Source organism: Trachinotus anak, unplaced genomic scaffold (assembly GCF_046630095.1).
Source record: "Trachinotus anak isolate AG129_WGS33_773 ecotype Australia unplaced genomic scaffold, CSIRO_AGI_Tana_v1 ptg000023l, whole genome shotgun sequence".
In the NCBI taxonomy this organism is placed as follows: domain Eukaryota; kingdom Metazoa; phylum Chordata; class Actinopteri; order Carangiformes; family Carangidae; genus Trachinotus; species Trachinotus anak.
In genome coordinates, this window is record NW_027273874.1 from 8,076,324 (window position 1) to 8,102,643 (window position 26,320).

Here is a 26,320-nt window from a genome sequence, read left to right on the forward strand (position 1 = left end):
TATAGTTTTTACTCTTCACTGTTTTAATAATTCCTCAGTTTTCTTAGAGGTTTTTGTACGATTGACACAAGTCGTGTGTTTTCATTTCACCAGGTGACCAAACTATTTAAAGTTTGACTCAATGAAACCACATTAAATGCAGATGTTTACACACACACACACACACACACACACACACACACACACAGATGTATATATTTATATATATATATATATACACACCAATTCTAAATTGTAATATACATTTTGATATATAAGGATACATCTGTAATGGCTGATCACACTCATAAACAAAACTCACAGTTTACAAACTTTTTTTTTGGCTTTCTTTATTCACTGTATTTTCACCAACACAATGGTTCCACCCACTACATTCATTTCCCAACACCAGTACTGTGCCATTATACAAAGTTATTCAAACACACCAGGTCGACCTTGTCAAACAGCTGACTCAACAATTATCTTAGTTGTCTAATAGAAAGTATTAAACACAAATACAGCGATTATAATGTATTGCATTACTGCTATTAATGATTATTTTCATTATCAATTTGCCTGCTGGTTATTTTCTTAATAAATCACTTTATCAATAAAATGAAAAGTGTGGAAAATCGCCCATTATAATCTGAAGCAGTTCAAATAGTTATTCAGTAGTTAATAGATATTCAGAGTCATTAGTCATTTATGATAAAGAAAAACAACAAAACTTCACATTTCAGAAGCTGAAACAATCGATGTTAAGCATTTTTGCTTGAAGAATAACAAACAATTAATTAACTAGTCATTACAGTTTTAATGTACGGTTATATTTCATCAAGTAATAATCATCATGTAAACCTACAACAACTGAGGCTGAATATTATCCAGATTGATCAAACACGATAAATAAGTTGAATATGAAGAATACTGTAATTTTAACCCAAAGACATTCTTAGATGAATATATGGAAACACCATTTTAATCACTATAGTATTACTGCAACAACAGAAGATTCCTTTCACTATCATACTGAGTTATATTTCTCGTTACTGTTCACACACCTGACATAGTTTTTCTCCATCTTTACAGTCACTAAGAAGATTTCCAACCATATTCATTGTATAACAAGTTTTATTTCCTCGGCTACTGAAATGTCAGGACTCCAATAGAAAACCGTCTACTTGAGCTCACACAACTCAGCTGTGTCTCCACCAGAACCACAAAGCCAAAGTCCAGCATAGAGCGGCTGAGTGAACGTGGTCTGGACTTGGTGGAGCAGAGTCATAGTTTCGGAGATGCTGTAGAAAGACAGAATACCTGCGCTGTGATCCAGGTAGACTCCTATTCTGGAGGGCGGAGAGCCTGTAATGAAGCCTGAGTTGTGGTGTCTGAATGTGTAACTGTTGTCATATGTTAACGCCCAAGAATTATTATTGTATCCGAATGCACTTGCAGTGAAGTCTCCTGTTCTGCAAATATTTTTGTAGGTGACTGCAATCGTAACTTTCCCTTTCCTCTCCACCTCCCAGTAACAACGTCCAGTCAGTCCAGCTTTACTTATCACCTGAGATAAGCCATTGAATGTCTCTGGGTGATTAGCTTGTAATGGCTCTGCAGTCTTTGATACTTTCCTGTTCCCATCAGATAACAACAGCCCGGTGCTTGCTGTGTTTGGATCCAGTGTGATTTGACTTGAATATTGTAAGAACTCAGCTCTGGTTTTGGGTTCTGCTTGTCGGAGTGAAACATCCGTGACCGTGTCTGTCAGTGATTTTTTGATGAAGACCTCACTAAGAATAGCCTGTATTCTGTCTCCGGCTGCTTTCATAGCCACTATTAAATCATCAGTGTACTGCAGACGATGTATTTTTGTGCTCGGTAAGTCTGTAGACTCAGAAAGTTGTGACAATGAAGGGTAAATCTGTAGAAACTGTGTGTGAGCCTCTGTGTGCGAAAGCTGCTCCAGCTCAGCGTCTCTCCTGTTCAGGTCAGAGATCTCCTGCTCCAGCTTCTCCTGAAGCTCTTTGACTTGGCTGACCTCAGTTTTCTGCTGGAATCTGATTTGCTGCTTCACATCCGAGCTGCTGTTCTTGATAAAACAGACAAGCTCGCAGGAGATCTTCTCTGTTTTCATCACTGCTTTATTAGCAGAGCGATTTATATCCTCCACCTCCTGCTGAAGCACCTTCACATCTTTCTTTCGGTCTTGGATTCTCTGCTGGATTTTTTGCCGACTCAATTCAAGCTCCCTCAGCTTCTCAGTCCTTTCTGCTGCAGCTGATACTGTGTCGTGGCCTTTATGTTCATCCATGGAGCAGAGGTAACAGATACACTGCTGATCAGTGCGGCAAAAAATCTTCATCACCTCATCATGGCGGGAGCAGATGGTCTCCTGAAGCTTAATGGAGGCGTCAACAAGTTTGTGTTTTTTAAAAGCAGGAGATTCGTAGTGAGGCTGGAGGTGTTGCTCACAGTAATAAGCCAGGCAGATCAGACAGGACTTGACAGCTTTCAGCTTCCTCCCGCTGCAGACATCACAGGCCACGTCTCCAGGTCCAGCATAGCAGTGATCAGCTGGAGCAGCTAGGAGTCCAGTCTGGTTCAGCTTCTCCACTAACTCTGCTAACATGGTGTTTTTCACCAGGGCTGGCATTGATATGAAAGTCTTCCTGCACTGAGGACAGCTGCAGATTTTTTTCTGATCATCATTCCATAAGGTTTTAATACAGCTCATGCAGTAGTTGTGTCCGCAGGGAATCGTCACTGGGTCCTTGAGCAGATCCAGACATATTAAACAAGAGAATCTCACCTTGTCTGCCTGTTTTCCGTCCTGCGCCATCTCACCTCTCAACAACAGGGAACATCTGAAGAGTTTCACTTTCCCCAGAACAAATATCAGACAATGTTTTTTCTTTCACATTTGCATGCTGATCTACAGTAGAGTGGCTCGTGCCTCTGGCACCACACAGCATGTTGGTTATACTCATCTCTGCACTTGCAGATCTGTGAAAGAGGTGGGAACCAGGTGCACAGACAGGTGGAGACTGTGCTTGAGAACAGGGAGGGGTTATCACTCTTTGTTTTTGTTTCATTTATTGAAAAGGAGCATTAACATCACCCCACTGCATTAGTTTTGTTTTTATAGTTGAATGCACAGTTAACACATCCTCAAAAAACTGGTCTAGCTTCTCTTTTTACTGTAACCCAGGACTCTTTTTCTTAAAAGCATGTGACAGGGAGAAACACAAAGGTCGCTTAAACCACTGACCTTTAGATTTGATTTTGAATTATTTCAAAATGTTCAAAGTGCATCTTTATTTTACAGGAACATCTTAGAGAAAAAGTCAAGAGCTCATCAGCTATTTAGAAATAAGAATGTAAAGGCTCAACTGTGAGCTGAACTTTGCTCACAGCAAATTAAAGACATTACACAAGAAGCCAAACCTCTTTTTATTTTTTTACACTCATGTTTTGATCTGTAGTCATTTGGCTTGTCAGCTCTTCCACTTTGCAGCATGGCCATAACACCAATCCCTAAAATCGAGGAGTTATCAATCTGTTTCATTCAAGACAAAGGAAGAGTTTGTCCCTTGGAAACATTGTCCACGTTTATGTTTTTACAATCAGTTTAAACTTTGGCAGTATGATCTGTCCTCCTTTTAAACCTTTTAGATTGAGCTTTGGTAATTTGGGGAAGATGGCAGATTGATTTATAGGCACCTTTTAATGCACCCAATGACGCCTTACAACACACAGTAAAAGATGAAATGCAAGTACAAAGTACAACAATACAAAATAAATTAGAATAAAGGAGAATTCAAGTAAATATTATTTTATGAATGAATTCATGAAGGATAGATACACTTTAACAATATGGAAGAAGACAACAGTAACAGACACTGTGGGATAACATGATGCCACTGCATCAGTTTTATTTTCACAGTTGAATGCATCTTTTCTTGATACAAATCAGGGTTTCTGTTTTCTCCAAATGCCCACACCCTGATCCCAACAAACATACACGTTTCATATCAACACACATCACATTACAGATCATTGTTAGCATTAAAACATGTCCTCAAAACACTGTTGCTCTCACAGCTCCCTCCACATCAAGCCAGGACTAGTTTTCCTAAAAGCATCTCACAGTAAAACACTGACAACTGAGCTTTAATTTAGATTTTAAAATACTTCCAGTCTATCTTTAAGGAGGTTTGAACAAATGAGCTGTAAAGAAACAACTTTTTATACAGCAGTTATTTAACAGATTTTAGAAGATTGTGTCATAAAACCCATTATGAAATGATTCAGCAGGAATCCTTAAGCTGTTCTTATGTTTTAGCTGATTAATAATAAACATTAATAAACCTCAGACTCAGATTCCTTTTAGGAAAACCAGCCCAGGTTGGTTCAAAATTCTAATTTGTCTACTGCATTAAAAAAAATCGGTTTCTGTCTAAAATGAGGCATGATGTGAAATGATCACACACATACATTGCATTTGATAAAAACACACACAAAGGGCCTAATAACTACAGCAACCCTGGGTCAAATCACTCTGAAATCTACTCAGTTACTTTGAGTCTTTGCAACAATGGAACCAGATGGATTGTCTCTGAAATGCTCCGTTAACTCACCAACCTGTGACTTAAAGCTGCATTCAAGTCCCAAGGAAGTCATAGCGTGACTAGTATGTCAAAACAAAAACGCTGTGACTGTATTTGTCTGTAAGTATTTTTTCTGGGCAGTGAATGCATCGCAACACTGAAAAATGGCAAACTGACCAGTGAAGGAAAGAAAAAAAAAACATTGCAGTGTTTATAGTAGAAAACCTTTTGTTTCAGTGGCACAATTACCCACGGTTTCAGTTCACTTCAGCATGTCACAGATATCAATCGTTTAATTCCAGTAACCGTCATGTGATGGATGCGTCTGCAAGCTGCAATAACAGAAACACGTGTTTCAGTCGCTCTCCAACAAACCTGTTCTTCCTCTGGGTTTAATTGATTGTTCAGTATGTTTGTAAAATGCATGATGGAAGCTAACTCTTAATTAGCAGATATTAGAATTTTTTTATTATTATTAGAAGCAATCATAACTTTTACAAACAAGGTTAATGTTGTGGGATTGACTGGATGACTGTGATGATTTCAACCAAGTCTCTGTAAGGAATGAACCAAAACATGTTTAAAGCCAGTCTGAAACCCTTTTATCGAAAGATGGGGCAAAAACATGCAAAAACCGATTGTACGGTTCCTTAACATTACAACTGATATTAAAATTCCTTTCTTAGCTTTCTTCTCAGTTCCAAAACACATATGTATTATTTGTAGTAAATAGTACATTAATAGCAGAGAGCAGTCAAAAGTCAACAGGCACCATCCCATCGACAGAAAATGATATAAACTGAGAAGATTTCAGTTGCTTGTTGACCCCGGTGTGGCTGCACCACCAACAGTATCAACAGAAGGCTCCTTTCGGTTTGGTATAAAGCAATGAGAAAAGAATTAAGACTACTGGGTTCATAGCAGGCATAGAAGGTCAAAGGCCAAGCCACTGATTAAAAGAGTTTGGCTGCAGGTCAGGTCTTCACGAGGGTCAACAGTAACTCAATAGTGAGGAACGGAGCAGAGCTAGCTTGTTAACAACATAATACTTCACTAGTGTTGGTAAGTAGTGTTATAACAGACCTTAAGATGATTCTTTCTTAATGTTAAATGTTAGTGTTACACTATAGCCCGGCTGATACTGATATTTGAAGCTGACACTGATATTGATATTTAGCTATTTTGAAAAAACCTAATAACTATAATCAGTCATTAGTTGTAGTAGTTGGTAGTAGTTTTTTGTTTTGTTCTTATTGTGACCAAGTTGCATACAGAGCTGGATATTTTACAGTCAAAAAATAAACCTGTAGACTCTGCTGGACAAACTATGTAATTTACCTTAAACCAGTTTTGGAATTTCTACAGTTTCTTAATACTTATCAGCCAAAATATAGACCAATACTGATCTATCGGCTGGAAGTGTTGTTTGCTGCCTCAAAAAACTGACCTATGCTTACAATTACACCAAAACTCTAATCTAGGCAAATCTTCATGTGATGCTGCCGTTTGAGCTGGTTAGTGAAGCAAATTTGACCAAAACAACTGTAATTTGTCAACATCTGTTATGAATCTGTTTAGTTAAAGTGACAGAACGCATTTAGTCCTTCAGAACCCCTTGCAAAACCCCTTTGCATTTTATAAGTTCTGACTATCGGCCTAGTCTGCAGTGCTTCAGCGGCACAACCTGCCAAATTCTTAATCAGTGGCTGCGGCCAAAGGTAAAGGCCATGGAAAGGTCATGGTAAGGTCATAACACTGCATCAGGTCAACGCATTTATCCAGATGACGACTGACACTTCGTTTCAAGTTTTAAAAAAAAGCGACCCCCTTCCCTCAATGTAGACACACACATAATAAATGCACATACTGAACCTCATTCTTTACCCATTTCCACGTGATTTTAAGTTAAAACATTACAATGTGGAAATCAAACACAGTCACACTTATTTACACACACATACATCTTTCCTTCATCTTCAGTGACTCTAATAACCAGTAATATCAACAGACAGCATGATGGATATGTGGATGGAGCGATATGATTGGTGGATGACCCACTATGTCATATCTCACAGACACATGACCATGTAAAGAAAGAGATCCATTACCATCAGGTCCTTCCTTGCTATCTCAAACTCAGCTATAAGGTAAGAACTCTTTCATTACAGTTCGTCAACACCCTTCAGAAACCTTAAGTCTTGTTTTTTCTGCCTGTTTTTTTTTTTTTATTTGAATCAATAACTAACTATTGAAAATACATTTTACAGTGTGAAAATGTCTCCATATCAATGTGGAAAAATCCTTTTTCATAATCAAGATACAGTGTCTCTTTGGGAAAAACAAGGTTTTTTCAGGGTGCTGACACATCATGTATATGATGAGATTATTTCTATTAACTGTAGTATTTTTTTAAAACTGCTACTGTTCCCTACTTCACAACTGACTCACACAGACAGACACCAACAGATAGAGTAATATTTACAGTATTTACAGCATATTTTATCCTCCATAAACTGCAAGTAGGAGGTCAGAGTTTGGACCGGTATGCGCCCTTTAGCTCAGTCATACTGCAGGTAGAAACCTCAAAAGGTTGTTGAAATAGTTTTTGAAACACTGAGGTTTGGAAGTCTCTTCAGTTAATTTGAGATACAGTACAAAGTGTGGGAATCAGGTGAAGGACAGGAGTTTGGTGGTAGAGTTTGTCCTTCAATGAAGTGAAAAGCTCATTGTTTGGAGTTTTAATTTTTCAAAAATTACTCTTTCAACTCATTTTCCATTTAGAGTATTTTTTAAAAACTGGGTGAGATTCTGGTTCGAAAAGAACATATGCTACCAAAATTCAAATGGAAATCAGGTTTTAAAAATAACATTTGTAAAGCAATCACTGTTATTAACAATCTCAACTTTCAGTTCACTTTCGCTTGATCTGATCATCACATGATGACCTTGCTTTTGTCAGCGTCTTTGAGAATCAGAAAACAACTTTGGGACGTGTGAAAACATAAAATCCATTTGAATTTAAGTTACAAGGAATAGTTCAACATTTTAGGAGATAATCTTTCCCTTTCTTGCTGAAAGTTACATAAGAAGATTGGCACCTGGAGGTGCTTGGCCTAGCTTAGCATTAAGACTGGAAGCAGAGGGAAACAGCGAGCCTGAACTCAAAGTTCAAAAATACACCTACTATTGTTTCTAAATCAAATTTTTTGAGGAAAGATTAAACAAATAAATGTAACATGTTAAGCAGTGATCTTTATTGGTGCTCGTAGGTGCAGTTTTTAACCATGGACATATCTGAGCTAGCTGTTTCCCCCTGGTTTCTGTCTTTAGGCTACGCTAGTCTAATCACCTCTTGGCTCCAGATCCTTATTTAACATACAGACTTTCTCATCCAACTGTATTTGTGCCAATATCTCAAACTATTTCTTTAAAACAATCTGTTCGTATTCTCTTCAAAAACCAAAAGGTATATTTTTTTTTGTGAAAATTGGTAAAAACTGAAAACAATGAGTCTTGTCTGTCAATACCGTGAATACCAAGCACTAGGTTCTAAGGAGATGACCTTGGGGAAGAAAGGGCAGAGGTTTAGGATATTAAGAGGAATTCATCAGCAGCGTAAACAGGCACAGTACTCAAATACCTCCTTGGACTGTTGGGCGCCACGTAGGAGAAACGAGAAACGTCCTTCAGGCCAGCAGAAGGAGAGCTGGAGGGTAAAGGCAGGAGAAATGGGACGTTTCCCAGAATTAATGGAAGACATCCTGGTCGCCGAGAGGCAGGGACTATAGAGAAAATAATCCCTAAACCAGAGGGAGTGTTATGTAAATGAATCAGTTGTGTATATCCCTATGAGAGCAGGTTGAGGCCTTTTTTCAGGGCCTCCGAGTTAAGTGTCAGTCAGACCAGAGGTAAAGGGCATTTTCAGGAAATGGCCCAGTCCCATGAGACACTAGGTGGCGAATCAGTCCAATAGCACCATCATGGTGTTCCAATGTTGATATGGTATATATCCTTCAAGCAGCAGTGAGTTGACTTCATTAGTGTCTAGCCAAAACAAATGGGACTCCTCTTACAGATCAAAATGGACATTTGATAGAGGTTTAATGAAGATCGTCAAAGATGATGTAAATACTATCCAGTACAGCAGCAGAGACAGGACTTGAAGTGAAAGTCTTGGGTAGATTAAATGCTGTTCTAGATGAAAGCTGGGAACTGTTTCCAGGCGATTAATTCGAAATAATACTGGAGACCTTGATTTGTTTCCAGCAAACAGCATGTATCCTAGACCAGAGTTTACAAGACCTGTTCAGTGTCCAGCAGGTAAAATGGTACCTCTCATAAGACTAGAGAGAAGGAAATTTGTTTGTTGAGAAGAAGCAACAAAACGACTCTGGACTGGATCCAAGGGAATGTATTTGGTTTCCAGTAAATCAAGACCATGGAATAACAGGACAAGTTCTAGACCACAGTTGAGGGAACTTGTTTGGTTTCCAGGAGGAGAAAGACGATGTATTCTAGACCAGAGGTGTGGGAGTTTGTTTGTTTTCCAGTTTTAAGATACTGGATGTACTCTGGACCAGAGGGGAGGGAACTCATTTGGTTCTCTGTTGAAGTGAGACATGTTCCACACCAGAGGCAAGGTACCTTGTTTGGTTTTCTGTAGATAAACAGGATGTAATCTAGACCAGAAGCGTGGGAACTTGTTTGGTTTCCAGTGGTTGAAAGAGAACTGGTTCTAGACCAGAGATATAGGACCTTGTTTGGTTTCCAGTACATAAGGGTTCTAGACTAGACCAAAACAAACTCCTTTGGTTTCCAGTAGGTGAAAACATGTGCTATCCTAGACTGGATGGTGGTGGACTTGTCTGGCTTTGAGAAGATAACAATCATTTGGTTTCCAAAAGATGAAACAGGACGTGTTCTGGACTGGCAGTGAGGGAACTTGTTTAATTTTCATCGAAAAAAACTAAAACAGGGCATTCATCTGGTTTCAAGGAGTGACTTCTAGACCAGGGGTGGGGAAACCTTTTGGGTCTCCAAATTAAACAAAGAGTGTTGTGTTCAGTTTCCTGTTGTAGAGGGGGGTTTGCATTTTAGACCAGAGGTGAAGGAACTTGTTTGGTTTCCAGTACTGGTGATTCCTGCTCTGGTTCCAGTGCGTCTCCACTGGTCTGGTCTTCAGTGCTGCTCACAGTGTTGGAGTCTATGGGGGCCTCATCCTAAACCAAAACACCAAACACTCAGTTCTTCAATTGTGACCTGTACTGTACGTGTAGCATTTGTGTATTTACATGTTCGTACGCACTCTTACCGTCACCCAGGGGTGTGATAAGACCTCCTCGGCAGTGAAACGAGCATCCACGTTTACCTGCAGCATCTGACTAATCAGCATCTGAGGAACAGGTCATGTGACAGTTAACAACCTGCAGTAAACTGTCTGATTGATGTACTATTGAGTCTGTAGCTAAAAGAAGCTAAAAGAAGCCTGGTTTTAAGTGGCTTAAGCCCCATTCAGACTGGATATACACTTACTGACCAGATCCTGTAATTTCCGGGCAGTTAAAACGCCATCCAGAACAATGAGTTACATCACCAAGGAACACAGTGAATATTTAATTCAAACAAAATTTACTATTGATAATATTGGTGACTGGTACCTTTGCAGGTAGGCTGATGGTGTCCCAGTCTGGAGATGGAAACTCCAGCTTCCCTCGGAGAATCTGATCAAACAACTCCTCCTGGACATTATTCTCGCTGAGGAAGAGGAGGAAGACGCTATTAATTCATTGGACATAAATAACCAAAGTATTTCTCCATCAATTGCATAACAAACACTTAATAGTTAATCAACCAGATGATTATAACAATCATCTGCATGAACTGAGTGTATTTCACTATTGATTATAGGGAAACTTTGTATTCACTGACCTTCTGAATGGAGGGAATCCACACAGCAGGATGTAGGTGATCACTCCAGCTGCCCAGATATCCACCTTTAGACCATAACTACACAAAGAACAGGTAAGTGTGAGTGATAGTATTCAGGGCCTAAAAACTACACTTCTGTCTAAACATGCTCAAACATCATCTCACCCGGTCTCGGCGATGATCTCTGGGGCAACATACGTCGGCGTGCCGCACACGGTGTACAGCGGTCCCTCCACTACTGTCGCCAAACCAAAGTCCCCCAGCTTCAGTGACTTGGTGCCGTCTGGATACTCACACACCTGCAGAACACAAACACGGTACACACACAGATTCAGGCTGAAGCAGGTAGACAACAGCACAGAGTGGACAGTTAAACAGCACAAATAAACATGATGGTTTAACACCTGAAGAAATAAGTAAAATAATTATTAGTCCAGTTAAATCTGTATTTGTGTGGATTTAAAAGCATTTCCAAATACTTCAAAGTGTGTTAATTTATTTATGAGCCTAAATCCAACTGAGATGCTTTTATTTGATTTCATTTGTCAGTGTATACCAGCAGATTCTCCGGTTTGATGTCTCGGTGCACGATGTTCATCCGGTGCAGGTACTTGATGGCTCCGGCCAGGTTGAACACCATGGCGCTGGCGTCACGTTCGCTGTACTTTGTGGAGGAGGTGATGGCGTCAAACAGGTCGCCGCCCTGAAGGAGCAGAGGCGTGAAAGATAGCAGCTGTTCACACGCTATAAATGTTTCTGCAAATTCTTAAGGCTGGGAGAAACACAAGCGAAGAGGAAGAGGAAGAGGAAGATGAAGCACCTTGACTAGTTCCATGACCAGGAACAGCTGAGAGGGCGTTTCGTCCACCTCGATTAACTGGATGATGCTCGGATGCCGAACCCTTCGCAGCACCGCCACCTCATTCTCTATCAGATGCTCCTGTTCACACACAAACACACAGGTGCTCAAACACACCATCACAGCAGTGCTGCTGAGACGGTCCAGCCCCTCATCTGTTACCTCAGTGGCTCTTGAGTTTTCAGGTTTTGTAAACAAGCCCAGATCAGCTCAGCATTTCTGGGAACGCTCCAATCTCCCAGCTGCCCTGAACTACTTTTAATTTCTCCGAACCCAAAGCGCAAAACTGTGTAGGAAAATTAAACTACTGATGTCGGTGAGAAAACAATCTCATCAGGGGCTTTTGTGGAGCTTTTGACCACATCACATGATCTTCATCAGCTGATGGAGGTTACCCACCCACAAGCCTCTACAAAATAAGTGCCCATAAAAAAGGATATTTTAACAATCTACAATCTGAGAACAACTGGACAAACTTCATCAGCTGAGGAAGATCATGTTATATGATTGAAAGCCCCAGAACAGCTACTAAATGGTTCATGTGGTGAGACTGGTTTTTCCTATTGTGTTTGCTCAGTATTTCACAATCCTGTGGGTTTATCTGCCGAACTGTTGCAGGGTGGATGTTAAGCCGTTACGTTAAGTGTTACAGACATAATTTCATATTGACAGCAGTATGAATGTGTTACCTTCCCACAGCAGCGAGCTTTGTCGATGATCTTCAGGGCATACTCCTGTCCTGTCGACCTGTAAACCAGCAACACAACAGAAGTTTGTAGAGTTGTCCATCTATCAATCTAACAATCAATCAGTCCTGACGGCTGGTTTTAAGACTCAGTTTCTGAATACAGGCTGTGTGCATTTCTCTGTGGTTTTCTGAGGCTTCGATTTATTTTTATGAAATTTAGCTTGTTGATAAGACAAAAAAATTCAGAGAAACAAACTCTGATATTCTCTGAGGTTCAAGTGGTAAATTTACTAGAAGAAACTCAAATATTCTCCAAGATAATCAAGTCAAAAATTTGCATGAAAAAAAGAAAAACCTGCTGGTCTTTTCTTTCCTTACCTCTCCACACACTCCTTCACCACAGCAAAGTTTCCGTCTCCGATCACTTTACCGACTTTGTACTTCTCGTTGATGACAGAGGAAGAAACGGATCGGTTGCCGTTCACTGTGAGAAGAGAGATTTTTATTCTTTACTCCGGATGTTCACTGTCAAACCTCACTGATTAACTCTGAACCTGCAGTCTGTATTTAACCAAACAGCTCTGTGAGTGTCAGAGTTTGAGCACTTCGTTAAAGATGCCAGCGTTGAATATCCACTCTTACTCCTGCTGTCACCTTTACACACTCTGAGCCACCGAGTCTTTTCTGCTTCAGAGGTTTTCAGTCTCATCACTTTCAAACACTCGTGGGACCCTTCGGAGCGTAAACCGGGACTAACCCTTGATGCCAGAGGCTCAAGGCTTTCAAGCTGCTTCTGGCTGCAGACTTTTTTTTTAGACATCTTCAGTCTTTTCCTTTCTTGAGATGCTGACTTTAAAAATTCCCTCAGATACTCAGCCTAAAAACCCAAAGCTCCCAAACTTTCAAGCAGTTTGTCAAACACATTTAACTGTGTCATAAAGATGATTTGAAAAAGTTGCATGATGCAGCATTTTCTCGCAAAGTTTAAAAACCTTGTCGGAGTCACCACCGCAGAGGACAGTTTAAACAAGGCTGAGACCGACACTGAAATTGATTTTAGTCTGTAAACGATTACACAAACAAGTTCGGATAAAAGTAGAGCAGGAAATAACGCAACGCAAGATTTTTTTTTTTCCAAAAAGGTGCAGGTACAGCTTCACAAAACACCTTCTATTAGACATAAAATCTTCCACCATCCGTTCTATAATGATGCCAACAGGTGATTCTGATCTGACACCAACTGTCATGGCAAAAGTGCACACATACACACACACACAGACACACACCTTCAACAGTGGCGTCTTCTGGCTGCTCGGCCTCTCCGTTCACATCGGTGGAGGAAGCACGACGAGGAGACATCTGGAGAGAAACATAAGAAAGAAGATTTGTTCTCGTTTTGAACGAAGTATTTGAAGTGAAGGCAAAACAGAGAGAAAAAGTGGAAACAGGCAAATATGCAAAGAAGGAGACGTAAATAAATTCAGAAAAATAGAAAAACTTGTTTTTAAAGCAAAATCTATAAAACGACTAAATCCAAAACACAAGATTGAAACACAACTTTATTTAAACCATTGCTGGTTGTTTACATCAGTATAGTTTGTAAACATAAGAGTTAAAAACAAACAAAATTCTAGTTTTAATTGAGCTGCTTACGATATTAATATAAATTAATTCACTAGTTCTCAGATTCAATACTGTTTTTTCAGATTAATCAGTCAATCAATCAATCAATCAATCAATCAATCAATCTGACCTTGAGGCTGCGTCGAGTCCCGGGGCTGGTGGGGGAGGGGCTGGATCTGGATGACCTCCCAGCTGACTGTGATCCTGAAGCCTCATTTGCTACAGAGAAGCGAAAGAAGCCGTGTGATTGGTCAAAATAATCTGGTAATCAGACGTCTAGAGGAGAGGTTTTCAGACTGTGAGGAAAAGACGGGTCAAGTGCTGCTACTTCAAAAAGATTTTCAGCCCGAACTGGTCCAGATCCACACCGGCAAAACCAAGGTGAATGTGGCAGCCATATATGGGCGTGTGCCGGCCCACATCTTCCTGCAGTGCCGGAACACAACCGAACTTGCCGGCATTCAGCCGCAATTGGCCTGAGTCAGTTTGGTATCTCAGAAGCCAAAGATCAAAATATGTTTAATCTGTATATTTGATGATTATAAAGAGCTGGAAGGTCACAGGTCTGATGCCAGCAACGCCCTTGAGCAAGGCATCACACATAAAACACTTTTAATCTTATTAATTGTATTTTATCACTTTTAAAAGCTGGTTTCCTGTTGGTTCACACCTGGAGCAGGAGACTTTGTTCTGGACGGGCCTTTGGGTGGAGTCTTAGAGGAGGGTAACCCGGAGCCGCTGGGAGTCTTGGGAGTTGTAGTTTTCGGGGGGGCAGAAGAGCGAGATGCTTTGGCCCTGCATTCTGGAGAGAGAGAGAGGGGAGTGATGCATTTTAGTGAAGTGGGTTCAGGACTGTTGGTCAGACAAAACAAGGGTGTGTGTGTGTGTGTGTGTGTGTTTGTGTGTGAGTGTTTGTGTGTGTCTCACCGTTTACAAAAGCCTGTGTTTTGCTGCTGTGTGTGAGCACAAAGTCGTCCTGAGCATAACGAAACTTCTCCGGCCCACACGCCATGAACACATCGTCATCTCCGAAGAAATCCTGCAGACAAGTCAACTACACACACACACACACACACACACACACACACACACACACTGATTCATCACGTTTTGGATACAGTGCATTGGCGTACTTGGCGTGTGTGTGTGTGTGTGTGTGTGTGTGTGTGTGTGTGTGTGTATACTTGTACTTGCTACATAGTAAGGACCAAAAAAAGTATTTTACTAACAGAGTGAGGACATTTCGGGAAAGTGAGGACATTTTGGCCGGTCCTCACTTTTTGAGACACCTTCAAATCACATGTTGAGGGTTAAGACTTGGTTTTAGAGTTATGGTTAGAATTAGGTTTAGGTTAAGGTCAGGGTCAGGGTCAGGGTTAGGCACTCAGGTGTGATGGTTAAGGTTAGGGTAAGGAGCTAGGGAATGCATTATGTCAATGAGTGTCCTCACAAAGATAGAAGTACAAGTATGTGTGTGTGTGTGTGTGTGTGTATGTGTGTGTGTGTGTGTGTGTGTGACTAAGCAGACGACAGCTGGGAATATTCAAATCACATTTGCTGCTGCCAACGTTTCAACAAGCTCTGACACACACACGGAAACAAACACACACACACAGAAACAAACACACACAGAAACAAACACACTGCTGTCTAAGAAGTGTCTTGAGGATTAAATACAAGTTGCACATCAAAATGTCCCAGATTTAAGCAAAGAGAGAGAGAGAGAGCGAGAGAGAGAGAGGGAGAGAGAGAGAGAGGGAGGAGTCAACAGAGTGGTGGAGATGAACAGGTGAAGAAAAGATGCTCGGAGGCTCGGTGAGGGAGGATTAAACAGACAAACAGTTCATCCTCTGGTTCTCTCACACTCACACTGCTAACGTAGCTGCGAGCTAACCACTGTCCTGCTTATGTTGCTTTTATCCTGGTTTCTAAATGTTTGTTCAAAACGTGTATTTGTGTCATCAACTGTCTTCCTCTTGGTTTATTCTAAGTTTTTATATCTTTTTTTCAACTCTTGGCCAGAAAGCGAGAGCGTATTCCTGAAAATGTCGGACTGCTCCTTTAACACGGAGAAAGTCAGACAGGAAGTTCAGTTGCTGTGGAGAAACTGGATTCAACACAAACACACAAACAAGTGTGTTTACACAATAACTTGACACTTCCTTCCCTTTGTGTCTTCTGCTTTTCCCTCCTCCTCCTCTCTTCCTCCTCCATCTCTCCTTCTTCCCTTCCCTCCTCCTCCCTTTTGTCCTCAACTTTACCTCTCACTCCTCCTCTGTCCCATCACTGTTGCCCCCCCCCCCACCCCCCCAACCCCCCCCAAAGTCTCCGGAACTGCACAGTTTGTGTTTGTGTGTGGAGAAAAGGGGTAGTTACTGGATGGCTGTTGCTATGGTAACCACGCTGCAGTGTCAACATGTATATGTGTGCACTGTGTGTGTGTGTGTGTGTGTGTGTGTGTGTGTGTGTGTGTGTGTGATGGGGTTCTTGTTCCACTGCTTGAAGTGGCTGCACAAACTGAAAGGGCAAAGGGAGGAGACACACACACACACACACACACACACACACACACACACACACACAAACACACACACACACACACACACACACACTCTGGCCTTGTTTCATTCAGACTGACTGAGTGTGAAAAGAGTGAAGCCGTCTGAGGCAGACAAAGAATAAAAGCCCTCGTTATGACTCGCTGCCTTCAAAATAAAAGCCTTCATTAAGAGTAAACTAATTGGTATTTTTGTCACTAAAAAGTCATTAAAATGTCACGTTAATATTAAACAGCCGACTGTTTGTGATATATCATTGTTGTCAGGTGGAAAACTTGTATCCTCACTTGTTGAAATACAACTTCCAAGGTTCGATAAACTTCTCTCCAAAAACCAAAAATGCAACTAAAGGTTGATTATTCCCAACAGGACTCTAATGAATATTTTCATTATTGCTTAATCCACTGATTATTTTTTCAATTAATTGATTAATCATTCATCTATAAAATGTCAGAAAATAGTGAGAAATCCCTTTATATTGTGTTTTGGCAAAAATGTAAAATATTTAATTTATTTTTTGAGAAAAACAATTTGACAGCTACTGTGGCTGATGTAATGATGCTTTTATTTTTGAAGGCAGCATATGCTTTTATTTTCTTAAGGCCGATGCTGCTGCAACATCAGAGCAGATTCAAACCGTTTTGTGCTAATTGGATAATGTGTGTTTTTGTGGGTGGACTCGGTACATGTGTGTGATGTGTGTGAACGCCTGAGTTGCGTTCACTGCAACAACCGACCGTCAGTCACGCCGACGCCCCTACAAGCCCTCTGCTGTCTCTGCCTTTCTCAGCTCTCCGCCGTCATTGTGCCACAGCCGACACTCTTATCAAGCAACTTCAAAGAGTGTGTGTGTGGTAAAAATAGCTGCGCCAGTGAACATGTGATAAGTTTAAATCCACAATCCTTAACTCACAAAAGAGTTTCTGAGAGGATCAGAGCAAATTCAGAGTCTGTTCGACACACATTTACTTTAGCTGACTGCTGCAGTTCCAGGGCTTTAAACAGGAGCCACATTTAGCTGAAAGCACCAAATATTAAGCTTCAAGGAGCCTGAACTGAAAATTACAACATGAAAACGCTCGTTTGAACATAATCAATCTGGATAATGACCATATTTTATTTATTATTGAACAGAAAAGTGATGAATTAATAAACCAGTTAAATAATATTGAATGGAAGTTCATTATGTTTTTGCTAAAACTTACACTTGATGAGTTAAAATGTTAGAAATAATGTTATTTAATATTCAAGATTGTAGTTAAAAATCCAGAGGCTGGTTGCACAAAACAAAAGTTTTCTACTTAAGGTTTTATTTCTCCTGAGCTGAGCGAGCTACCTCAGGATGTTGCACAGAATCCCTTAAAAGGTTTTCAGATCTGTAATGTAAAATCTATTTCTCATCGTTAAGGTTGCTCACTGGGTTCTCCCACTCTTATTTAATCTGTTCATCTTCTTCATTTATCACCATAAAATCAGCCATGTTGCAGTGAAGACAGAGTCAGAGGCACCTTTAATTTTTGTCCTTACTTTGGTTGCTAAGGTCTTTTGGGCAACAGTTTAACTGACTTTAAGTGATTCCTTAAGTACAAGACTAAGATAAGGAGAAAGCCTTAAATTCTTCAGTGAACACTTTAAAGGAACCTAAAGGAGAATACTTAAGGGTGTTTTGTATAAATGTTGTGATTTTAAGGAAGCCTTAACCCAGACTTTAAAGGAAATCTTAACTTAAGGTTTTCTGTGCAACCGGCCCTAATGACTTCTAAAGCCTTTATTTTGTAAGGTCTGAATTCAGACCCTTTCAGTTGCAGATATTCTGTTTACACCCGTTCTTCTTTCTGTCACAGAGGAAATCAACAAGAACATCATCTCACCTGTTTTCCGTCCAGCGTGTACAGCCTCTTCACAGCCCCAGAGTCCAGCTTGATGGCCTCGGTGATGTCGGCCAGCACCTGTTCGAAGGAGTGCGCCGTCTTCTTGTTCAGCAGGATCCTCACCGCCTTGCGAGGCTTCACGCCGCTGCGGATCACCGTCACCAGCTTGGGCTTGATGAAGTCTTTGCTCTCCCTGCCCTCTCGACTTTCAGGCCGGTCTTTGGAGGTGGCGGCGGTGCTCGCCGACACCCCGGTGGACACCGTGGTGGAGCGGGTCGAGCTTGCTGCGCCGGTCCCGGTACTGGCTCCAGGCTTCCAGCTTGGGATGGAGATCTTGGTGTAGTCGACCTTTCGGTAAGGCTCATTGGAGGCACAGACGTAGCACTCGCCTGGGTAGAGAGAGAGCCGGAGGAACAATTCCAGTTAATTTATTTATATAACCCTATATCATAAATCACAAATTCTGCACTTGATTCTGATGAGGAAAAACTATAGTGAATTAAATTAAATAAAATCATACAAGAGATAAAATGTTGCATCAAAAGTGACTGAAAAAAACCCATTACACTTAAATCAGTTTTATATCTGCGCTTTCGGAAGCGGTTCAAGGAACCCAAACACAACCAAAATGGCCAAATTCACATTATTCTTTTCACATTGTCCTTTTGATTTAGCTTCCCAAAATGCAATAGGTTGAGAATTCAAAGTTAAAATATACAGTGTTTTTTGACCACTTTTTTGTCCTTAAAGGGGCTGACTGTACGTTTTCTCTCTGGGAGCAGGACGTGGTGATTGATGCTTGACAAGAGCTTCAACCATCGTTGCCTTTATAATGCAAGAGGTTATAATACGTCCTCTGAGCAGTGCTGCAGATTGGAAGCAGCCAGGCCAGGCTTGCTGGTTAGCATGCTAACTTCAGTATAAGAAAAGACGTGATAGAAACGAGTTAACATTGGTGTTTGGTTTTCACCTCTGGAAACAGCTGTCGGTGAGTAAAGGACTGAAGTTTGATGCTGAGCTCAAATCATTTCTTCTAGACTGATAAGTAAACGGCTGCTAATGCTAACGTTAGCTATGTAGCTACAGCAAAACTTACCAGTAGCTCATTTAAACACAACCATGAAGAATCCCTACTCACATCTGCATCACTTCAAGTAAATTAAAAACTTCAACACAAACATAAAGACGGCAAAGTGTTCACACTGATGGATTTATACTGAAAGTTAATACTGAAATGAACTGATGCCTCGATTATTGGAAATAATCAAAAATGATATGATTCGCTTTGGAAATTAGAGGCCACTTGTAGTTATTGTCTTAAATGTGGTTGAATGGTTAAATAAACGAGTGATGTTGGAGCTCTGTTCTTTTCTAAGAGGTGAGTTCAGGGTCAAAAGTTATTAGAGAATGACTGTAGTCAAATGAGGTGTGGTAATATAAGCTGTGTGTGTGTGTGTGTGTGTGTGTGTGGTGGATGGAGTGAAGGTGACAGCAGATGTCAGACTCACTCCCGTCTCTCTCTCTAAGCTGCAGACTCTGCTCGGTAACGTGAGGTAGAAAACTGAACAACATGTCACTCAGGAAGGAGTCAGCGTCCTCCCCCGCTGACGATCAGAAAACATGGCAAAGAAATGTTCGATCAGACGACACAGCAGCTCTTATTTTTTGTTTCACCTTTCAAAGGCCTGGCAGGATGAAGGACTAACCAATGAGTCTAGCGAAAGTAACGCTGTCTGACTTTTGAGTTTCAAATTTGAGACTTTTTGCACGTTTTTAAACCTTCTGAGGTTTTTTTTTTTAGAAAACTTTGCTCTTTTGTTTTCGGTTTTATAAAAAAAAAAAAAAAAACATGCTCTAAAAGACAGTAGGGGTTTAATAAGCAGTCATTTGAATGTGAGTGGGAAATTTGGCTACATCTTTAACACAAAATAATTATTGTGGTTCCTCTTATGTAAGTGATGCAGCTTTTAGAGCTCCAACAAATAATTATTTTCATTATTGTTACAAATAAAAATGAATAACATTATGTCAAAAAATAAGATTATCTCAAGGTTGTTTATCCCCAATAGGCTTCAGCTAATGCTTATTCTCCTTTTCATTGTTTTCAGTTACTCTTCAATTAACAGATTAATTGATTTGTCCATAAAATCAATAAAGAAAAACATCTGTTGGAAAGACCAATGTGATGTCTTCAAATGTATTTCTTTTTTCCAAAAATCTAAAAATATTCTATTTATTATCATGTGTGACAAAGAAAAGCCACAAATCCTCGCATCTGTGAAGCTGAAAACAGAAAATGTTTTCTTTAAAAATTACTAAGATTATAATTTTTTTAATCAACAGTTGCTGCTTAATTCTCTGTCGACTGATTAACTGATTGATCGACTAATCGTTGCAGCTCCAGAAGCTGTAATGAATGAAACTGCAGCCCGTCACATGTGCAGTAGCCCACAGCCACTCTGCTGTTTTACCTTATATGGCTACAAATGGCTCTTCTACTGTGTCTCTCTCCCTCAGTCTTACTATACCTCTCTCTACCTTTCTATATCTCGCGGCAGAGCTCGCCATCTTTTAACACACACACCCCCACACACACAAACTTGTCTGCCCCTGTATCCCTCAATAACACACCTTCTCGCTCTGTTTCATCCCTGTTACATTTTCACACACTCTGCATGTCTCTCTCTCGCTCCACAGATATTGTGTATTTGACCTTGTGTCTCCACGTGACGACTTTACCTTTGCAATTCAAACCAGCGGGACAGGACCGCTCTGGGTTTTTATTCAAATACCCAAATAACACAACACACCTTCTGTTACTCGACCAGCAGAGTGACTAGTTCCACACCTTGTTTGAGGCACACAGACACACACACAGCTGTGTAAACCTGAGCTGCCATAAACATCTCACCTCTATATTTGTCAGGTAGATGATCCGAAAATTTAATTCATGTCATTTATCGAGCAAAAACTTGCAGCTTCAAAATCAAATGTCTCTTTCTCTGTTTTTGTATCATTTCTGGGGCTTTAGTCAGATAAAAGAAGACATTTAAAGACCTGATTTCATAGAATAATCACTTGGATCAAAAGCAGAAGCAAAATAGAGGCCCAGAAACTGGACGTCCCACTCAGGACAGGTTTGATGTGTCACGTCCTGATTCTCGTCAAAGCTGTCAACACAACATTACTTTTAAAAACACTGATGCACCACTCTATCACGCCAGCCTGTTCATTCACATTCAAACACTCTACTCTACTGCAGGCTCCCATGTTTTTTTCCACTTATGCAGCTCGATCGCACGGAGAGGTCGTGAATGACGAGTTTCCCACTTTCTCTTTCTCACAGCTCCAGGCCGTCACAGGACGCTCTGTTTGTCATTAAATTCCACCAAGTGCTGAAGAGTGATGCGTCTGTCGTTTAGTACATCTCTGGCTGAATAGCTTCCTGGCACTAGCACTCATTAGTGGACATTACAACCAGTCATACATCAATACTGATGATAAGTGATGTTAGACTGAGCCACTGGTTTGCTTCAGGCTCACAGACTTCAGACACCAGAGGAAGAGCAGATGGACTGGACTCCAGAGCTGTTGTTAGATAAATTTGGTGGAATAATTTCCTAGTTGAATGTTTAGATTTTAAATGTTGATGTGTTTTTATTTTCAGTGCCATCACATTCAAACGCCGGCAGTTTGTTTGTGATTGAAAAGTTGACGGTTTGGTTCTCCAACCCTTCAGGGTTTCACTGGGTGGAGTGGTTTTGAATCATTAGCTCATGAGTTGGAAAAGTAATTATTCCGCTCATTTGTGACTGTAACTGATGGTAGACAGGATGGTTTGGTCTCTGTATTGATTAAGCACTAATTATTCTGCTGTTGATGTACACAGAAATAAATAATTCAAGTGTGTGTTTGCACAGCAAGGAAGGAGACAGTGAGGAGGTTTAAGGAGGACAGATCCGCTGACTGACTGATCGATGAAGGGAGTGACAGTCTGATAATTGACTTGTGTCATGTTACAGTAGATCAGAAGTCCATTTATACCTATGAGAGATCATTTCTGTAGAGTGACACCAGTGGCAGTCTGGTGGGCAGCAGAGACGAGGAAAATGTGTTTTCTCCAGTCAAATAAAAGAGAGTGAAAGTTTTATTCATGATGAGCTATTTTTGACTTTTCATCCACAATAAACCATCTTACAAAAAAAAAGTGGTCACCTGAGTACAGTGATAGTCTGACCTCATTAAGTAATACACAACTTCCCAGATGAATATGTATATTTTTAAATGCTGAAAAGACTCATTTCAGCCACCACTAGAACGACCCATACCAGGAGCTCAGCCGGTTATCAGGAGAATTAGGATATCACAGAGTGATTGGGGTTTTATATGGTCAATAACAAGCTATTAAAAGCTTAATCTGCAGCTTAATCCTGATGCTGATCATCAGCTTCAGAGATTCCTATTAACCACAGTGATTGTGCGTCTTGTAAGCTCATCAGAAATGGTCATAAGAGGGAGCTGTTACAACGATAACAGATGTTGTACATGCATTTTACTTTAAACATGTATTTCATGAGGAAGGTTCTGACCAACATGCAGCAACACTGCACTGGAGTTCAATAAGAAGATAGATACCTCTCTAATGTCTGACCTGAACATGGGGCTAGAGCTAGGAGGGAGTTCGATTAGCTTAGCATAATGTTTGGATGTTGGGGGGAAACAACTAGCCTAGCTCTATACAAACTCTCTCTGAAGCTAAATAATGAATCGTTCTTGTTTAATGTAAAAGCAACAACTTGTGGTTTTGTGGCCACAGGTGTACACAGGTATAAGAGTGGTATCAATCCCCTCATTTAACTTTCATTATGAAGGCAATCAAGAGTGTTTTCAAAGACTGCCCCATAAACATCAATGATTCAGCTCAATAGTCAATAAGACCCTTAGTCAACTCATTTTGTTTGTTAGCTACATCATTGTTCATAGAGCAACGCAGGATAAAAACATGGCAGGCTGTAGATTTTTACAAACTGAGTATCTAAATTACCAAACTACAGAACTTACTGCGATGGCACCAGAGAAGAGAGATGGAAGAGAGCAGCCTGACAAGTCGAAGCATCAACCTGAGGTGTTGTCTCTGAGTCAACTCTGAATATCCTGATTCACGTGCAGCACTAGTACTTCCCCCCAGAATATAATTATTTCTTTAGGTAGAACATGAATTTGAGTTTCCTGTTGTGCCCCCCTCCCTTGGCGTTTATGGTTAGGATGAGGTTACATGTTAAGGTCAAGGGAAACATCAACGGGGCGCAGACTCAGACACAACAGAATTAAAAAGAAAGAGACTTGTGAGTCTTACCTTCCACCAGCTCATCCATACTGCTGATCTTCTTGCTGCCATCTATAGTGTAGATTGTGCGCACCCCCTGCGGCAGATGCAGGTTATCCGCCAACGAGCGTGTCAGCTCCATCAACAGTGCGTCATAGGAACGAAACCGATCGCTGGAAACAGCGTACACCAGACCCTTGAAGTACCGGTCTCCGTTGCGGTAGAACCTGACCTTTTTGGCCCGTTTCTCTGAGGTGAGCGCCTGCAGGGTTCGGGTCCGGTAGTAGCTACAGTTGGCACTGTGGGCAGGGCTAGGAACCAGGCTGCTTCCCCTGGAGCTGGGGCCAGACCCCCCACCGCCACCACTGCCTGTGGAGTCATCTCTCTTGGCCCTGGTGGAGCGTCCCCGGCGAACCTTGTCGCGTTCGTCAAAGTGCTCCAGCTCGAGGGTTTTACTCAGAGACATTATGAATACTGGTCCAGTGGAATTCAACAAAGTCCCTGCTACATAAAATTCATCGTCCAACACAGGTAAATGTGACTTTTATCTTGGTTACCAGGTTTCTTGCTTGTCTCTAATTAGTTCTCTAGTTTGCAATCCTGATGTGTGTGTTGTAAACTTGATTGCTTGTAGACCTAGAGATGTACAACCAGGAGTCGTTTAACCCTATGAAGTTGTAGTTCTTGAAATTTGGTTTTAGATTCTCTAATATCGTTTCCTATAAAGATGCTTTGTAGTCCAGATGGCCTGACTGAAGAACCAGTAAGAAGATGGGTAAACTCTGAAACTTGACTTTTTTTGGTTACCTGGTTCTGGTCCTGACCATAGTCGATTTAAATTGACTGAAGCCTTTGCTCAATGAGGAACATCAAAGCCAGTCTGTCCCATGAAGTCCACAGTTTCACCAACAAACATCAACCCTCTACTTTGTGATGTGGACGTGTCCTCGCAGTAACCTTTCTGCAGTCGCAGTAACCCAGCTGTAACCTCACTGTTCGGGCTTTAGACCTGGTTAATTGTTGTGTAGACCTGGTACAAGCGGGCTGAGTCTCAGCAGTCCAGCTGGGGTGCAGTCCTTGTAATCCGGTTCATTTGGGGGGGATTTGTCTACCGGCTTCCTTAACATCCCTCCATCACTGACAAAAGAAAAGAGATGACAATCACATGGTTTACTGACGAGGCAGATCTCCCTACCATCCTGAGATAGAGGTGCTGCAGCCGGCACATGCAGCCTTCACTCACCTCTCAGGTGCAGAGAGATCAGGATTTATGTCCAACTGAGTCATTTGAGGACACTGAAGACAGGATCGCATTTAATTAGGGTTGAATTCTGAGCACAATGCCACAAGGACTGGGCTTTCATCTGGAAATCATTCATTCCTCTGCCTCCCATAGCGTTTGCATCCACATTACTGATACAGTCCTTCAAAATAAAACGTGCAAGAAGAGGTTGTAGGTGAAATGTAGTCACCGTGTTTTAGTGAAATGAAATTTGCTGCAAGGCCAGAGAGAAAAAGGTTCACTGATCTACAGTCTAATTACATTTATCTGACGCAAAGAACAAAATGTGAAGGTGCAGATGAAATGATTATAAAACTGTTTGTCTCCCTCTTCCTCCATCTATCCGCCCAAACACTGCTAAGCTGTGCTGACACACACACACACACACACACACACACACACACACACACACACACACACACTGGGAGGGAGGCACCTACCAATAATGCCGTGAAACCGGTTTGTTGCTATGGAGGCTTTCTCCTCTTCCCCCGTTGCCGTGTTCCGGTCCCTTCCCGTGGATCCGCCGGGCCCAGGCGGACCGAACCGCTACGACCGAGCAGACCCGCTCCAGGCTGCTTCCGCTAACCCGGGATACAGGGATGCAGCGGCGGCGGCGGCAGGGAGGATACACCGGCGGAGGACCGGGATGCACCGAGACAGACGGCGGACAGCAGCATGGCCGCTGCAGCAGAGAGAGGAGAGACCGGCTGCACACCCCTCCCCTCCTCCCCTCCTCCTCCTCACCCCTCCCCTCCTCCTCCTCCTCCTCACCCCTCCCCTCCTCACCCCTCCCCTCCTCCTCCTCCTCACCCCTCCCCTCTCCTCCTCCTCCTCACCCCTCCCCTCCCTTCCTCTCCGCGGCTGTACGTGATGACAATGTCCCCCCCTTCCCTCTCTCTCTCTCTCTCTCTCTCTCTCTCTAGCTCTTTGTCTAGGTCGCTCCACCGTCTCTCACTCTCCTGCCTTTTATCTGGCTCTCTGTGAAATTCAGATTCAGTTAGTTTAATTGTCAGGACAACATGTTCACATCCACCACCACACAACCACACAAACCAGCAGCCGCGTCTGCACAAAGTCTGAATAATAACGTTATTTTTTACATGCATTTTATTTAAAACTGCTGGATTATATTTGAAAATGATGTGATAGTAATGAAACATAGCTCACAGCAGCAGTTATGGTTCACATTTTCTGGAAAGTTAGATGCTAAAGTGAAACCACTCCCATGTTTGTGCAGTAAATATTAAGTTACTGAATGGGGCCAGGGGCCAGTGGACCAGAGCCTGTTGGCTGCTCCTTGTTTTGAAGACAATCAAACTACAGAGAGACACAGAGTGAGCACAAAAAGATGCAAAATAATATCGTGCTTTTAAAGGAAAATATACAGAATCATTGTTATTATTTTATTTTATTTTTTAGGAAATCATCTTTCTGCAGCAACAGCTCCACCAGCAGGAGAACAGTGAGCCAGAGGAGGAGGTGAGGAGAGAGGAGGAGGAGGAGGAAGGACACAGGAGGGATAACAGAGAGAAATGTTACCTATAGGCTCCTTTTTATGATGACGCTGATCCACAGAGGGGGAGTACAATTTGGGAC

At 41.5% G+C, this 26,320-nt stretch overlaps 2 protein-coding genes and 1 long non-coding RNA gene across 5 annotated transcripts; 1 reads left to right on the top strand and 2 right to left on the bottom strand.

Moving 5' to 3' along the window:
- Window positions 1-9: 9 nt before the first annotated feature.
- On the bottom strand, window positions 10-3,748 carry LOC139607011 (tripartite motif-containing protein 16-like). The gene has a single exon (XM_071459557.1). It carries the CDS (start codon window positions 2,816-2,818, stop codon window positions 1,157-1,159), a length of 1,662 nt encoding a protein of 553 aa, XP_071315658.1. The 5' UTR covers window positions 2,819-3,748; the 3' UTR covers window positions 10-1,156.
- Window positions 3,749-3,879: 131 nt separating this feature from the next.
- LOC139607001 (serine/threonine-protein kinase DCLK2-like) lies at window positions 3,880-25,425 on the bottom strand. Of its 3 annotated transcripts, none has more exons than XR_011684755.1 (17): window positions 25,162-25,425; window positions 23,470-24,576; window positions 18,114-18,502; window positions 14,612-14,738; window positions 14,355-14,486; window positions 13,815-13,903; window positions 13,348-13,420; window positions 12,440-12,545; window positions 12,063-12,120; window positions 11,335-11,454; window positions 11,071-11,217; window positions 10,680-10,813; window positions 10,515-10,592; window positions 10,244-10,340; window positions 9,898-9,978; window positions 6,121-9,805; window positions 3,880-6,028 (listed from the first exon to the last, which is right to left on the bottom strand). XR_011684755.1 is itself a non-coding variant. In XM_071459534.1 (17 exons), the coding sequence occupies exons 3-17, from the start codon at window positions 23,903-23,905 to the stop codon at window positions 9,680-9,682; spliced, it is 2,193 nt and encodes a 730-aa protein (XP_071315635.1). In that variant the 5' UTR covers window positions 23,906-24,576; window positions 24,683-24,863; window positions 25,162-25,425; the 3' UTR covers window positions 3,880-9,679. The 3 variants fall into 3 exon arrangements, 2 of the variants coding, with proteins under 2 accessions (XP_071315635.1, XP_071315634.1); XM_071459534.1 differs by adding an exon at window positions 24,683-24,863 and having other exon boundaries at window positions 3,880-9,805; XM_071459533.1 differs by having other exon boundaries at window positions 3,880-9,805.
- Window positions 10,256-18,217, top strand: LOC139607083 (uncharacterized). Its single transcript, XR_011684779.1, has 3 exons — window positions 10,256-10,391; window positions 10,494-10,607; window positions 18,087-18,217. It is a non-coding gene; the product is annotated as an uncharacterized lncRNA (long non-coding RNA).
- Window positions 25,426-26,320: the final 895 nt, after the last annotated feature.

Excerpts from the sequence above, each read along its gene's own strand:
- LOC139607001 (XM_071459533.1), bottom strand. The coding sequence starts at position 23,905 with ATGTCTCTGAGTAAAACCCTCGAGCTGGAGCACTTTGACGAACGCGAC. Across the intron at positions 11,218-11,334 it reads TGGTCATGGAACTAGTCAAG|GGCGGCGACCTGTTTGACGC; the intron begins GTGCTTCATCTT and ends CTGCTCCTTCAG. Across the intron at positions 9,979-10,243 it reads CCATCAGCCTACCTGCAAAG|ATGCTGATTAGTCAGATGCT; the intron begins GTACCAGTCACC and ends CCTGTTCCTCAG.
- LOC139607011 (XM_071459557.1), bottom strand. The coding sequence starts at position 2,818 with ATGGCGCAGGACGGAAAACAGGCAGACAAGGTGAGATTCTCTTGTTTA.